This window comes from Lepidothrix coronata, unplaced genomic scaffold (assembly GCF_001604755.1).
Source record: "Lepidothrix coronata isolate B3197 unplaced genomic scaffold, Lepidothrix_coronata-1.0 Scaffold23, whole genome shotgun sequence".
NCBI classification, from domain to species: Eukaryota; Metazoa; Chordata; class Aves; order Passeriformes; family Pipridae; genus Lepidothrix; species Lepidothrix coronata.
Genome location: NW_016690203.1, coordinates 6,074,672 through 6,092,146, shown reverse-complemented (window position 1 = coordinate 6,092,146; position 17,475 = coordinate 6,074,672). Strand labels below are relative to the sequence as shown.

The 17,475-nt window shown below is 38.2% G+C and overlaps 1 protein-coding gene across 1 annotated transcript in view; it reads right to left on the bottom strand.

Moving 5' to 3' along the window:
- CDKAL1 (CDK5 regulatory subunit associated protein 1 like 1) overlaps window positions 1-17,475 on the bottom strand; it is a 412,737-nt gene that overhangs the window by 252,635 nt on the left and 142,627 nt on the right. Inside the window, exon 8 of the mRNA XM_017808582.1 lies at window positions 5,944-6,064. Within this exon, the coding sequence (XP_017664071.1) occupies window positions 5,944-6,064 (121 nt within the window). The remainder of the gene's footprint in view (window positions 1-5,943; window positions 6,065-17,475) is intronic.

Below are 17,475 nucleotides of genomic sequence, written 5' to 3'. Positions count from 1 at the left end.
AACCTTTCACAATTCAGAACTAGGGAAATATTCCTGCCTGGGAAAATCAGGATTGACAATAGTAACTTTATAGCTTATTTTTCAATGCTGCATTTTTTGTTACTTGATTCATGAAACAAACCAAATACTGTATGTAGAACTACTTTTTTTTTTTTTAATTCTTGTGCTAGATTCAGATTCTTTTGGCAGCTTAGAAATATTTTGAACGACCACCACTTGAGAACTTCCAAGTTTGGCTTAAAACAAACCTACAAAATTAGGAGGACACACCAAGCTTTTAAGCACTACTAGGTATGTTCACTCTTAATATAAAGTTTGCTAGCAAGGACTTTCCTGTGAGGAGAAAGGTTGCAGTTCCTCAGCACTGAGAGTACTAAGTTTGAAGTGTTATATTTAAGACACAAAAGCAGATCTGAAAATCTTTCTGATATAAGGTATCGTGCTGATATTCTCTAAGCTGCTCTAGCACTACAGGAATAATCTATCAAGCTTGATTGGATGGGTAATTTGAATTAATTTTTCACTTTAATAACACTTTTAAAAGCCCTTCTCCCAAAAGAAAACATACACAGATGTGAAGATTGATGAGTGGACAGTGCTTCCACTGAATTACAGAGTTGTCTCAGTATGACTGTTTTTCTCAGAAACACACTCAAACCCAGATGCTCATGTTTGCTGGGCTGAATCCTAAACATCTTCCTGTCCTCTGAATAGCTTCTTTATAGGGAAATCTAGAAAAGTAACAAGAGAATGAGACTCCAGAATATATGGGATTCATGCAGTGTCTTCATATAAGGGAGAAAACCAGAAAAACCTGGACAGAGACTTGGCCTTTTAGATATGTTCACACTGCAAGTTTGACATGAGTTGCAACAGATCTGCACTCTCAAGATTGTCTAATACATGCATGTACACTGCTATGTTCCTTTTGATTTTGAATTCCCTGCTCAATGTGTGTTCATTCTTCTCTAGCCAGTCACATTAGCAGTACAGTAACTTGTCTGCTCCAGAAGGAAATAGAGAGGTAGAAACTTAGAAAGAATATGGAAAGCACTTTGGCAAACCCACCCATCAGTAAATTCTAGTGTGGGCTCATATTCAGGTGATACTACACTCTTCTCATGCTTCCCAAGGCATCCAGAAAAAGTACAAAGTTGTATTTGAGACGTATAGGAGTGCTAACAAGGGAGCTCAAGTCATGCAAACAACACAGATACATTAGTAATAGTCCAAGCTACAGAGCAGAGAGCTCAGGATACAGAATTAATTAACATGTGGAAGACCAAGTCCTGATCTTATTAAAGAGAGCTGTCTAAGTGGCTACATGGGTTATGAAACTGGCACTAATGACGATTAGACCACAAGGAGAAAAGATTTTTCCCTAGACTGAAATGAAGCTGTAATGCAAAATGAATTTGAGAACACTTCCCTTCCTTACTTCAAACTAACAGATGGAATAATCACATTAGGAGATTAGTTAAAAAATTAACTGTCTTTTCTCCAAGCAGCATTTAACCCACTATTCTACTACTGTTACTTTGCTTGTTCCAGGAGGATGACCTGTACAATAAATGCTTACGACATAAATAAAAGTGAAAGAGATTTAACCAAATGCCCTTAATTCAAAGCAGAAAATTGATTTGTTCCTGTACTCCAAAATAATGTTTCCAGGCTCAGGTCTCCTAATATTACTGTGAAACTTACTAAGACAACTATCCAAGCACTGTCAGAATCACTAGTTTTTATTAACTGCCTGCTCCTTTAAAAAAAAAAAAAAAAAAGAATTGATTTGAACAATGTTGAAAAGTTTTCTAAGCAATAACAGAGAAAGCGAACAGTACAGGAAGAAAAGGTCTTTTATTCAAGAGGTGAAATACAGAGGTCAATCTACAGTTTGTATGGGATACTGGGATGGTAAGGACTCATATATCTGGAACATGGAAAAATGAAAAGTCATTAACATATCTTTGTGTGTCATCATGTCTAGTAAGTCTCTTGTGCCCCATTCTGGTAACTCACCATAGTCTCTGCAAACATACTTGGAAACTGAAACACGTTGCTTCTCGGATGGAAGCTTTTCTCTAGAGATCTAGTCTCTTGACAGAAACCACTAACTACCATGGTAAATTAAAAAGACAGCTTGGACTTCTAAAGGAGAAAACAGCAAACCTCAGTGCAATCAAAATTAACAGTATAAAAAACTGTCCATTACCTTAAAAAAAAAAAAAAAAGCCAAACACTGAACAAGACCCTGGTCTCTCCAAGGACAGAGTAACACCTTTTTAGGTACAAACATGTGAAAACTCTGAGCTAGCTCACAAGAGACAGAAGTAGCACTTAATCTTCACAGATATTCTACAGCTACTGGGTTTTCATTTTGGTTTATTTTAAATTATTATTACGGACTGTATACTGTAATGGATATGTTTGTCCCTCAACAGGACAGTCTTGATTCATGCAAAGGAACAGCTGAGGAAGCCCTGAGGAGGCTCATGTACAGCAAAAGTCTGGGGAAAACAGACATGGAGGGATGTATGCATATGTAGGTCTGCATTTGTGCATGGATAAGTAGGGAAAAAGTTCACAGTTATACAAAGAAAGAAGCCTTCAAGGTAGGATTTTTTTTCCTCCATGTCTGAGAGAAGAAGGAATCAATAACAAGAAGTCTCACGGTTTTAATTACCAAATTTGACATCATCCTGAGTTAAGAAACAAATTTTATTCTACAGTGTTGCACTTCAATTGTGCCCATGTTCTCAGACACAGTTGTATGAGAATGAGAAATATCTTAACAATCAGCATTTTTGGAGACTCCAAAAATAAAGCGGTCCTACTGAATTCTCAGAAGAATAGTTCCAGCTGGCAGATGTCCTTGTACATAAAGGTATTCCTACTACTGGAAAGGGAAAGGGGTTAGTGTGAGCCCTTAAAGACTCCAATATTTTGGGGGATAAGGGATATATATACATGCTGCAACAAGCCTTTTCTTCCTCCACAGAATTACAGAAGAGGACAAGAGTTCATTAAGACCCCATGTGGAAATGGTAATACACCACTGTCTCTCACAGTGCTGACTTGACCAGCCTCAGCTGCTGTATCCATCAGCCTCCTCTGTGCCAGGAGCCCCAGTTAGGCAAAGGCCTATGTTCTCTGTCCTGGCTTGAGCTTAATTACCATGCCTGCTTACAGCCCTGCGCTCATCTCCAGGATGGACCTCAGACCTGTGTTGTTTGTACCTTTCTCCTGAGTCTTGTCTCCAGCTCATATCCTTTTGATCCTGACTGGAGCCCCTGGATAGACCCAGGCCCTGGGTGATAATTCATCACCCAGGCACATGGTGTGACTCTTAGGAATGTCCTGTGCAGGGCTAAGAGTTGGACTTCATGATCCTTGTGTGTCCCTTTCAACTCAGCATATTCTATGATTCTGTGATTTGTCATGTCTGGCACTGCTGGTGGGTCCTACTACCAGCCCCCAGCTTTGCCCACACTGCTCAGGCCCCATGGCACCAGGTTGGGTGTGGGCACTGCCTGTGCTGGTGGCATCCTCAGGTCCCTTCTTGTCCTCCCTCATGGAGAAACCCTGCTCATGCTGCTGCTCAACAGTATCAGACAAACACATTTCAAAAGAGGAAATCACTATTTTTAACGAAGTATTTCTTACTATTTTAAGACTGACAGTCTGATCCAAACTCACCTCAGTAAAGAGGACTCTCATCTCTCAATAAAAAGCACTGTATCAAGAACTAGTCTTCAAAGTTTTCTCCAGTCTCTACACAGAGAAAACAACTTGACTCCAACATGGTATTGGTTCTGAAAGTTGCCATAGTCAGACTAGTAAGGCAAATCTGATAAAATTAACACAGCAAATCACAGTGAGTAATATGTGTCTTGTTCTTCATTGGTTACATTTTTGTATTTTCAGAAACTCCGAGTGCTGCTGCTTTTCTAAAGCTATGCTTTAACTTTCAAACCCAGAATAGTAACCAAAAACGTCACCTACGATACACAGGTGGAGAGGCTGGGGAAGAGGAAAGGGGAAGAGAAAGACAGGAAAGTATAAAATTACAAAAAAATGTAATTCAGGAGAGACAGGAGAGGAGGTAACATAACATAGATTGAGATATTAGTTAATTTAGGTGTCTTATACACCTGACTTGTTTGTTTCAGGCTTTCAGAATGCTTATCAAGTCATATTTGACTTTATTCTCCATGAAATAAATATACTTTTGTCATTTCTAGTATTTTTTAGATTATTTTATGGTATAAAACACATATTCCATTGACCTGAGAACAGCAATAACCGCTAAACGAAGCAATTGGTGCTTGTAAACTATCAGGTCCTGAAGAAAAGGTTTTCCTAATGTAACATCTTAAGGAGATGTTAATTGTCTGCAGTTGAATCAATTTGGGAAATAATTGTTTTTTCAAAACCCAGTATGAAAATACTTCTGTTCAAAATACATTAAAAAGAATTTTCAAATGATTGCTACTCTCATCAGCCACATATGCCTAATACCCTACAGTACCCTTATTGTATTAACCTCTCTAATTAGGGTAGCAATAACCTGGTATCAGAAATAGCAATACATTCTGCCATCTTAAATTCACTACTACAAGTTAAAAGACATATGAACAAGACCATAGCTCAATTAGCTTACCACCTTGACAACATTTACAACTAGAAGGATATTATAACATTAGATTGTGATAAATTTTAGTGGAAAAGGAAAATTTATAACATCTGAAACTCAGCTCAGACATGGCCAAATGTAAAAGAATGCTTTGCTCATTTTTAATCACAAAAAGCATTTTCGTGGGCACAAACAAGATGTCAACAGGAAAGCCAATAACGGAAAGAATTTGGATCACTTAAAGTAACTGCACCAGAAAAGCTCATATCCAGACTTCAAAAACAATCCATGCACAAAAAAGCAGTTTAAAAAGTTATTATAATTCAGCAATATGACAAAACGTCACCCATATATTTACCAAAAATCAGAGGAAGAAAAAGCAGCCAGACTAAAATTTGAACTGGTATTCTGACCTAAATAGCACACTATGCTTTACAGCAAATTATGAAGGCTACATTACTTAAAGACAAGGAAGTAAGAAAGAAGATAGTAGCAAAACTCTTTTACGAAATGTTTATGAATGTGCTAATCTAAACTCAAAGTGAGGGAAGATCCACCACATTTTTTTTCTCTACGCAGTAAGTTCACACCCACCTGGAATGCCTAGAACAATGCATTTTAAATCTTGCCATCGGGGAAATTTCTATACAACTTGGAGAAGACACAAAAATCAGAAGAGGACTTGTGTGGGATTTCTTTTGTTCTTGCTGTTTTGTTATTTATTTTTTTTTTAGTAAACTGACAAAATGGGACGTTACCAAGTGGAGTTGAGAAAAGGAAAGCATCAAGGTAAGGGAGATTAAAGTAGAATTCCTCAAAGTAGGAGTATAGAACAGAAGCTTGTAGTCTTATGGGGAAATTGCTGATTGATAGGAGAGAGTAGCTTGTTCAAACAAAGAAAAGAATAAATATATACAGGATATCTCCTGATCTTTAAACATATTAGAGGGGCACGACAGAAGTAACTATATCTAATTTAGCAATCAATACATCTGGGCTGACAATCACGTCAGATGGATCTTAATGACATTTACAGATCTTAATGAGCTACTAACAATATTCCGGAACTACCACCTTAGAAATCAAAAGAACACGGGAAAAAAACCTCTCTCTATACTCTTTTCTTCTCATATCCAAAGAAGCAGGGATTTGTTTTCCAGAAAGAATATAATTTCATGTTTTTCACTATTCAAAAGTGGTCATCCTGCCTCCTTCTGTGTAGCTTAGGAGTAATACACTAGGCCTGCAGAAAGAGATAAATGGAATTCCTTAGCAGTACTGGATGTTTTATAAGTTTTGAAGACTCTTACCCTGTATTGATGGAAATTATTTCTATCAGTGGATTCTTCCTAATCTTTGGCAAATCCAGTCGTGCTCCCCCCAGACGTTTTCCATTATCCTTTTTCTGACCCAGCAGTCTCACAGAATGACCTTCAAATGAAGCAAAAAAATGCAGTCAATACAAAGAACAAGTCCCATCATATTTGTTTTGATTTGCTCTTCTTTAGAAGTAGTGTTTATACTTCAAAGACTGAAAATGAGAATGAGATGTAATAATCTATTTCCACCAACTGGAGCATTTAAAAAGAGACACTGACAGGTAAAATACATGATCTTAAAACGAACAAATTATTTTATCCAATTATCTTTTCACACTTGCATTTTCTGTTTTAGCCGATTAAAATGTTCTAAGCAGTTTCATTTTCAGATTCTCTAGCAAATATCAACGTAGCAGTAATATTTAAATGAGTTGTATGGCAGGATTAAAATATTTTTCCCCAAAATTTCACTCAAACCTAAATTAGTAGGTAATAAGCAACTAAATACTTTTTTAGCTTATAATATGGAGAACCAACACATTTCAAAGGTATCTGACCGTGTAAGTCTGAGGGAAAGTGCTGTGAAGCATATCCTGACAACATGTCCGTGGCTAAGCTGATTACCAAGATTTGAGCATATTCATCCCCACACCAAGACAACTGCAGGTCAGAAAACTGCCTCACAACTCCTTTCCTGAAACCAGTAATATTCAGAGAGTAAAATACAAATAATGTCACCAACTGCCTACAACAGTACATAAGTCATACCACAACAAGACCTATACTTAAAGAGCACAAATGACAGGGTTTGCTGATATTCAGAAGGAAGAACTAATAATGAAGACTCAAAACAATTGTATATATTATTGCAACACATAGTATAAATGCAAGACATATCATTTACTGCACAAAGCCTAGAATAGGCAGATGAGAGACAGCAAGGGAAAGCTAAGGCTTTCCTGAATGGAGTTGGAAAGTAACCACTACTTGCAGGGAAGGAGTAAGAGAAAACATGTATTTGTTGAAAACTTTTTGATAGCTACAGCTACAGTCCCTCAAATCTTTCAGAGAAGAAAAATTTCCCCTGAAACAGGAGTGGGATGAGAGGATTGCATGCAACTATGAAGTTACAAGTTGAGCTACATCCACCATAGCAAAGTCTATAAACAAATCAATTAAAACCTGTGTTCAACCAAAGTTCCTAACTTACATTACCAACAGCTATTTACAAAATTAATTCCTTCATCAGCCAAAGCCTTTCTTCACTGCCTGTTGTGAGAAGTCAAAAATTATTTTTTTAATAACATAGCATTCATACTCTGAATTTATTTCTGTGATATGGCAATGACAGCCTGCATGAAAACTACTAGTATACCATCTTTCTCAGGCTTTTTTAAGATACATAAAAATTCTCAATCAAATACATGACCTAATGAAGAAGTGAGCAGTGACCTGACAGCATAATGGTTAATATCAACAGTAGACATAACACTTAATACTGATAGGACACATCATAATGTCAACACGAAATAAAAGGCATAACTTCTGCAGTTGCATTTGACAAAAATTTCATTATATCCTGCTGTGAATTTAGTAATATGGTATTTATGCTATTAACATTTGCTAACTTATTCACTTCTACCTTTTCCTAACAACAATAGCAATATCTTTGTCTCACAATGCATTCAGTTATTTCCCAATCTAATGCTTCACTGAGGAGTTGCAAGCATGGCACCATTTTATTTACTTGTGTAACAAAAGTTACTGCATTATGTAAAATGTAAGAATTAAACTAGAAGCAGAGAACACGCCTTTTTGTATTTCTTAATAGAGTGGTTTACTTGGTATAAACCAGTTTATCCATTTTTAAAATATTCAATTACATTACTATATTAAAACTGTATTTGGATTTATGGCTGAAAATACAGTGGAACAATTCACAGTAATTAAATATTACTTAAAACAACTGGGCTTAACAGCAAGTTACCCAAAATTTAAAATTCATACACTTAGAACTGGGGTCAAACCACCATTCTTAAGTTTAAAAAACAAAACCAAACCAACAAACCACAAAACCAACCTGCCACCTCCCCCCCACAAGTAACATCTCAGAGCACAGAATCTGTCAGGCTTCACTTCCACACACTCTCATAACTAAGAGCCATGTGAGTTACTGCTCTCTAATAAGAGTTTAGCTCATGTTCTCCCTTTCTCATACTGGGAGTATTAATCAAACAGGCAAACTTTTTCATGGAACTTCTGAAAAAAAGTGTGTCCTTTAGCCTACAAAACTTGTCATAAGTCTGTTTGAAATTTGTCAAAGGACGAAAAACTTGTAAGGAGGGAGGAAAATGGAAACAATGACAGATTTGTGCAGGAAGCACAAGTTTATAATCTATCTCTTAGTAGGAAATCAGGTAAAAAAAAATAAAGACAAACCACTACTGTAGCCTAAAAAATCTTGTTCAAAAGCACTGCTTCTATCTTCTTACAGATCTTTGTCCTTCAGATGCTAAATAAGTTACCATATACATTAGGGAGAAAAACAACAACAACAAACCAACCAACCAAAAAACCTTTGAACATTCTACACAGCAAACATAGCTCACAGGGAATATAAGACCCAGCCTCTCCTACCTTCAGAAACTTCCTTTATTCAGGAGAGAAATCCCCGCTCTGTGACCATCTCCCAAGTGATTCACTAAATGCTAACATCCACCCCAACCCCGCTCCTGAGCTCAGGAAATCCATGGTCTGGCAATCAAATATGGCAGCTTATTTTCACATGAAATACATTTCCCATATTCCTACTTTTCAACATCACAATGACACTGACATTCAAGTTAATATGAGGCTTGCAAGACCTGTGTGGAACTCGGGAATAACAACATCTCTGCACTTTTCAGTCCAGACACCAGATGCTAAAAAAAAGCAGTACTGGGAGATGACTTTTAGCAGAGAGTTTAAAGCTTCCAAAAAGCAAACAGCACATGCCCATCCAACTACTGTGACCTCTTTGCAGACACATTCAATTTTTTAATTATTTTTAAGAAAAAAAAACACTCAGTTACAGTATTTGTGACCTTAAATCCTTTTTCTCCTACTCCATACAAGGACTATTTTGTTTCATTTTAAGTAATCACTAAAGCATCTGTTTACAGAATTGTTGCTATTAATAAAACACAACTTGATAAACACAGAATCATACTGTAGATCTTTTTTTCCCCTCATATTTATTTCAAGAAAACTTAAAAATAAGTATTTTGTCCTCTTCAATAAGGAAATGGCTAAGTAACATTTTTTTATATTCTCTAGCCAGCACTATTAAGGCCACACTAAGATCAAGCGTAACAGAAAAAGCAGTAATTTTAAATCTCATTTATAACCTCCTTTCAAAGCTTAGAATGGGGCAAAACACTGCAATTAAGCTCTACTTCCAAAGCATTTTATCTGATTAAGTTACCTTCTCTCTGACATTACAGGTTGGATAACTTACCTAAGCAAAACAGGTGTCACAAACTTAAAAGGAGTCTTTCTTTTTATGTTTGTTTTGTTTCTTTCCTTTTTCTTTCAGTTTTGAAAGAAACATTTCTGAAATCTGAGTTAATCACAAGTCTACCACCACAACGATGAGTGCTCCACCTCAGATATCAAATAAACAACACATCTTTTTTGATGGCTCACTGGATGATGCAAACTTTGAAACACAGCTTAATGACGAAGAGATCTAGTCAAGATATGAGAGCCTAAACAGCCTAGGCATATAAACCTCTTCTACTATAAAAATAACTACTTCCACATAGTCTAACTGCAGACAAAATTTCCCTAAGGGAAAAAAAAAAAAACCAAAACTCAGAAAAACTCCACAAACAAACAAAACAAAACAACAACAACAAAAAAGAAACAACAAATAACAAACAAAACAAACAAAAAATGGTTTACGCCATGATTCAGAGCAAATTTTCACTAATTAGTAGATAATTAATACAGATTACTACACAACAGTACTAACCAAGTCCAGCAAGGACAGTTACAGAGCAGAATCACTCATAGCAAGTGTAAATGAAATCAAGCTAGAAACAATTAAAAATAAATCAGAGCTCTCTAGTTTTCAGAACTGTTTAAAATTAAACTTGTCTTTACATAGAAGTCAGTGGATGTAATTCATATCACTTGACACTGTCCAGAAAAACGATGAGGTTGGAATGAATTAATCAGGATATTAAATCCTATTGTTAGTCTAAAAGAGGGCATTCAGATGTGTCCAGCTTGATAATTCAGTGTGCAGAATGAAAATATTTTCAAGGCATTTTTTTTTTACTTGCTAAAAAGGACATCAAAAAGTAACACAGCATTAATGGCATGTATCTCTTTAATCATGGATGCATGTGCTTCAGGACTGTGATGGAGAATGCCCGATCCTGACATACAAATATATGAAGGGAACAGGCAATGGAATTTCTCTGCCATAAGATCATAACATGAAACGTCCTGTGTACCTCAGCCTACCATCAGACCCATCACCTAGAACCACAGAAGCATGCTAATGACATTAGAGCAAACAGATTCAAACCGGAGCGGTATTTTCCTAGTTTATTACAAGAATAAGTGGCTGGATTATTCATCCTTAGTTAACTTTAACTGACTATCAGTGTTGTATCGGATATTAATACAATCAGCTTCACTCTGTCCATAGGCTGGCACCCCTCAACTGCTGCTGGGAAATAGTATCTGGTTGGACAATGGAAGAGGGCATCCATTGAGGATCCCTCCCCATCCCTGCACACCCCGCTGGAGCTACAAGTGTACCTCTGAAACACAGCTCCAGCCAGACACAGAGCTCTCTGAGCTGTTAACTTCAAAGTTCTGTGCAGATATCTCAAGCAGCTTAAAAACATGAGTTTAAAGAAAATCCTCAAAGATGCAGGAAACCCCAGCCTTGGCAGCAAAAATTTCTATTGTTTTCTGCTCGTTCTGTTACCCATTCTTTCCTTTTCCCAGTTACATCATGATGCTTAGAGGTTATTCACCATTTACTGAAAGACACTTTTTTCCTCACAACACGGCTGCCAATGCACTGTTCTATACTTCCCTGATGTCTCTCACCAACCTGTCTGATCTTCTACAGCATCTTCAGGGAAAAGGATTAAGCACTATTTCATGTACTCTTGCACACATTTCCTTCCACCGTTATTTGCTTCTAATGAATAGAGAGTTTCCTTTCCTCAAGGCTAGCACTGCTAAAAATGGCACATGGGAGCAGTGTAGCTAAGGAAAGTAAAGCTATATGAAGGGAAAACAAAGTAGTAAATTTCTTCAAAGAAAAACGAAAGGAAGAAGTGTAAAGAAGAAGCAAAAGCAGTGATAAAAACTGAAAGGAGCATCAAGCAAATATAAAAGGTGAAAAGGATTAGAAGTAACAAGAGAAAAGAGAGTCAAGAAGATCAAAATAAAAATATGTGTAAAGGCAGAAGAGGCAAATCAGGAGCTATTACAAAATTTGAATACTGGATTTATTTCCAGAGTTATGCTCTTCTAGCTCTGTAACTACTGGGTAAAACCGACCTTCTAAACAATTATTTTGGATCTTCTGGCAGGACTAACAGAAAAAAATACCATCTGAAATAATAGGATGCAACACAAATTGCCTAACACACTCTACAGCTAAGCCAGGCTGTTAATCATATTTGAGCCTAAACCTCTTTAATTTGGAGGTGCTTTAAACTCAGACTTGGTAAGCTTGTAGAGAACAGGTAGGCTTAGAGCCCGTGCCCTGGTCTGTCTCTGATGGAAGAAGCCCACGTGTAGCAAGGGCAGACCCTAAGCTCCTCTCCCATCTTTTCTCCCTGCCCTGCAGCACAAACAAGCTGTCCCACAGCAGACATGACTGATTTCAAAGGAATTCCCAAACTCCCCAGAGCAATCATGAGCTGCCAGACACACACAAGTGCGAAAACAAGGACACTAATTGGTTTAGGACTTTGCTGTGTGGATGCTCCCACCCAAACCAACCCCAGCTGGCCAGCAGCATGTTGGCACCCCTGAGTGTCATCAGTGGGATATCCTGGCTCAAGTACAGGAAGCAAAGAAAAGCCAAAACTAACTGCAAGGTACCTGGACTGCTCCTGGCCAAGCAACTAATATAAATTACTCCTCTTCTAGATCAGTGAAAATGGGAATATACTGTAACAGTCAGACTGCTTCGACTGGTTTAGGAAGGAACTGGGTCTAATACAAGACAAGGAATAATTCAGACTAAGGCTGTCAGAATTACTGATCTTTCCCTGAGTGGCATGGCAGTATGCCTTGGGCCAAGCAACCAATCCCATCAGAATGCCAGCAGAGGGTGGTATGTTTGATCCAGTCTCTGCAATTCAAATTTTTTCATAAAAAGATTGCCTTCCACCCTCTACCAACTTAAAAAGCTTCACAGAAATGTGCAGGTATTACTAAGCATACAGCACGTATGTTACGAGCTTGAAATGCTGATAACTGCTAAGCACTGCACCTGGAATTAGCATCCAACAATAATATTGTTTCAGAAGACTCCAGAATGTGAGTGTCATACAGGTGACAATAGGAGCTTCTTAAAATTCATTGTATGCAATTTCAAAAACAAGATATTCAGAAGAAAAGCTCTGCAGGTGGCTCAGATTGCTAAAATTCATACATCACTTTCTCTCTATTAAACATACAATACCTCTTTATTCTTGGTATGTCTTTAATGTATGATTCAATCAAAACAATATCTGTAAGCATTAAAACCATACTGTACAACAAGTAAAACAGAAAAAGAGAAAACTATTAATGAGGAATTACTGTCCATACAAAAATTTCACCAAGTTAAATGAAGAATATAAGTATTCAAGAAACACATGAAATGCCCTATAAAGACACTATTCCTTTTTTCAGGATTCAGTAGCTTCTCCTACTTATTTTGAGATCATATGATGTTATTGTCTTTCTGCAAGAGTGACTGAACGATACATCTCCTCTGAACTCAAAATGCTGGCTACCATTCTACATCTCGGAAGGACAATACTAAGAATCGACTACAGGAAGAGTTCCCCTGACCCTCTGTCCTCACCTTTCTGTGAAGAAATGCATTTGATTATGATCAAAGATTCTGCTCAAAACCTCAGGAGATCCTGGACAGAAACTTTCAAGGGAAAAGATATTTTGAATCAGATGAAACAGGCTGCGTTCTGAGGAAAGGTAATGCTGAAAGGAGGATTGTCAGAACCAGCTGCAGCAGCTCAAGTAACCTGCCTAATGTTTTGGGGGGTGCAGGTTGAACAAACCAAATTTAGCCTTAGAGCTGAACTTCGCTGAGTTGAACTTAGCACTGTATGCAAAAGCAAGCTTTTATTAAATTCCACTGGTTTAAACGAGGTACTCTTTACATTTACAAGCCACAATGACTCTAACGGAGCTAAACGTAGCTGAGTCTAACCAATGTGAATAGGACAGAAAAACAGGGATGCTGTAAGATGGTCATTCATTGAAAGCATGGAAAAGAGCACATACAGGTCAGGAAGAAAAGGCATCTTTCCTGTGCAAATCACAGGCTCACTTAACGATGACCAATCACAATTTTGCTACTGAGATTTTCAGTCTGTTTCCCCTCAACTGCTTGTTTTCTTCTTCTGTGGCACTATTTATCTCCCATTCAGTTTCTGTGAACTACTTACAAAATAAAGTCACAACAATGACCATCATAACAGAGATAGTCAGCTCTATCATTTTATAAGCTAAATCAATGAAATCATTACACTGAGAAAAATAATTACAAAACCTATCTAAAACCCTGGATCATCTCACACATCTAATAGTCACTGCATGCCCAAAAGCATTTGAACAGGCACAGCAAAAACAGCAATAAACTGTGTTGTAAGAACAGAAACCAACTGATGGCAACAGAAATCTCTTGCCCCAGCAGGTAAGATTTTAATGTTGAGCCACACAATTACTGTTGTTCTATAAAAAGCAATTAAAATCTGTCTTTGCAGAAGCAGTTTCCCCACAACTAACGTATATTCCTCATCATGCGCTACTGTTTTGTTTTTTTTTAAATTACAGTCTACACAGCTAAACTCCCAAAATTGATACTGGTACAGATAATGGTATTACTATTTTGAACTCATTTCTTCAGTACATTGCACTACTAGTAAGCAATCAGAAAGGGCAACCGAAATGCAAGCTAGTGCTCTCACTGAAGCATCCAGCTGCACGAAAACACTTTCTCTTAAAAACCATACAGTGGAACACCTTCCAGACAGGTCCTTCATAAGCCAATGCTTGTTGTCACAGTAGTTCTTAAATAATAGAAGAAAACAAAATGCTACTGGTTTCAGTAGTGACAATCTTTCTACTCATAATGCTATTTCCATAAATGACAACAGAAATTTATAATTATTTTTGTTTAAAAAGGAATAACTCCAAAATTTCCAATCCAGGGTCACAGAAAAGGGGCAGGGGGTGACACGTACCACATGATGCTGTTAACCTCAGTGATTAATATGTATACATGGGTGATGATAAATCTTTTAACCACAGTCATGTCACCAAGTTACTGACACTGTAGCTCTATATATTGCCTATTGAAAACCTGATTTCATCCCCTCCACTTCTTTTAATCTGTCAAACACAGACAGCCCCTGGCATAAGTTCATAGAATCACAGAATGTTAAGGGGTTGGAATGGACCTTAAGGATCATCTAGTCCCAAACCCCTGCCATGGGCAGGGGCATGTCCAACTAGACCAGGTTGCTCACGGCCTTATCCAACCTGCTCTTGAACACAGTGTTTCTGGTTAGCACCTTTACTTTTCCACAGTCTCAGTCTAAAAGGCAATTCTGCCTCCTAGAAACAGTGTTACAGATGTGGCACTGCTCACGGAGTGTGTGGATGGGGCTGCAGGGGCCTCTGAGAGGACAGGCAGGGACTGCCAAGCATCAGACACAGCTGGATCCAGCTGGCTCCAAGAGCCCTGCCACAGGGCACAGCTGAGCCCCACAGCCATCGGAGGTATAAGAAAGGGAAAAACTCTGCCTGGCAGCAAGTAAAAAAAGTGTGAGGGACAGCCCTGTGAGCACCAAGGTGGGCGAAGGAGGAGGTGGTGGCCCAAGCACCCCATTAGGTTCCTCTGCAGCCTTTAGAAGAGCCTGTGGAAAGCACATGCTGGAGCAGGGTTTCTGGCAGTAACCACACGTGGCCCGTGGGGGACCCACACTGGAGCAGCCTGTTCCTGAAAGACTGCACCCCATGCAGAGGACCCCCACGGGGCAGTTCTTGGATGACCACATGGGAATGCCCCAGTCTGGAGCAAGGGAACAGTGTGGGGAGGCAGAAGCAGCTAAGAGAAGCTGTTAGGGGCTGACCACAGCCCCCATTCCCTGTCCCTCTGCACCACTCATGGAGGAGGAGATAGAGGAGTCTGGGATGAGAGAGCAAAGCTGAGCCCAGGAAGAAGAGGGGTGGGGGAAGCTAGCTCTGGTTTTCTCCTCTGTTTCTCACCACTCTATTTTTAATTGGCAATAAATTAAATTAATTTCCCCCAAGTCAAGTCTGTTTTCCCCGTGATGGTAACTGGCAAGTGATCTTCTTGTCCTTATCATGACCCAAAAGTTAGTCCATCTTATTTTCTCCCCCGCCCTGTTGAGGAGAGGGAGCAAGAGTGGCTGGGTGGGGGTCTGGAAGCCAGCCAAGGTCCCACCACACAGTGAAATAAATAAAACAACCCATCCCAAACTCTCCCCCCCTTTCTGTGTCCTTTCAAATGAGATAGAAACAGAAACAGAGATTCAATGAGGCCACTACCCTCCCTCTCACCCTCCTGAAGCTGCACTTTGGCACAAACAGTCAGTTTCCTGACTGGGAGCCAAATGATACTTTTCCTCAAATAGGAACTCCTGACTTTTCCAATTTTTCTTCTTCATTTGGCCTGTCATCAGCTTGTTAAGTCAACGCTACTCTTCCCACAATTACAGAAATTGAAAAGAGACTATCTACTGTAATCAGCAGATTATAGTGAAATCAAAAACCATACACAAATGTTTAATATGCTGGCATTCAAATACATACATATATACACATACTCACTAAGGTAGATAATCCAGTATACATTCTACACATTAGCTTATATATAATATAGGTACCATTTATCTACTCATTCTCATACAGACAGACACTACAACTATCAGCAATCCATAATTACTAACCACATGAAGACAATTTAACAGTTTAGTAAATACTGGTTAATGTTTAAACTGGGAATGGATGTGTAACTTCACCAGACAGGTCAACGTGACTGAGATCAAGAAAGGTTATGCTAAGTATAAAAGGTTCAACCCTGAAGTAATTTCCTTTGGTTGTTTTTTATAATCAGGTCTAATGGCCCATTGTAAAACTATGTTTTATAGACACAATGTGGACTAAACTCAATTCAACCTGTGTCCTTCATCTCCCTAAGGCCTAAGCTAAAAGGAGACTGTACACAAATACTCTGGTTCCATGCCTTCCACCCCCACAAAGCTTTAATAACATGGGATTTGAGAGCATGTCTAGAAAGGAAAGGGGAAGACCCATATCTCTGAAGACCTAAATTCAAAGCCAAGAAAGAAAACAGGAATTTCTGCATTAAGCAGTTAACATTTCTTCTTTAAAATACTGAACAAATATATTCTCTTCCCTACTGTAAATTGTTTATAGACAAGCTTGTACACGCACAGTGGTTTTTCTTTAAAAAAAGCTTTTAGAGTGGTTAATAAAATGCTGACTTGAGCAATCACCGTAAAGATATTCTGTGGTTCCCATCAGACAAATCTTCAGTTTACTAGAGCATACTATAGAGTCTGATCAGCCCAAACAGCTTTTTCGCTCTGCACAGAAATTTTACCAAATAATGGAACATACATCAATTATAACCCTGTTTTCTCACAGCTCACCAACACCACAGCTCCTTAGCAATACTTTCCTAACATACTACATCATCATAACACATAACTGGAAAACTAAGCACATTAGTGGGAATTGGTGCCCTAATGTTGTAAAAACTGCTGTAATCCAGTCTTAAAATCTGGGTGATGTGCAGATGAAGCAAGGTTTACTAAACTGTTAAATCAGAACCTTGCATGATGAAACCATTCTGTTAATCAGGAACACACACTGGCTACACAATTGTGCCTGTCACTTAGAGAAACCCAGTTCTGAGACTGAGATTGAAATAATTTGTCTAGCTACTCACAGGCAGTATAGAGGTTTCAGATTATAAATTACAATGTGATATGAAAAGTACTTGAAGATGCCTCTAGTTAAAATATATCTTGGGACACAGTAAAATATTAATTAGATATGACCTGCATACAAATACTGCACTGCTATTAAAGACTGCTTCTGGAAGTGACACTTTACCTGACAATTTACTTGATAATTAGGATATTTCACAATTCAATTCAAGACCTGCGATAAAAGTCAGGATGACATAAAAATGAGAAATCCTTGAGTCTCTTAAAAATTCTGTCT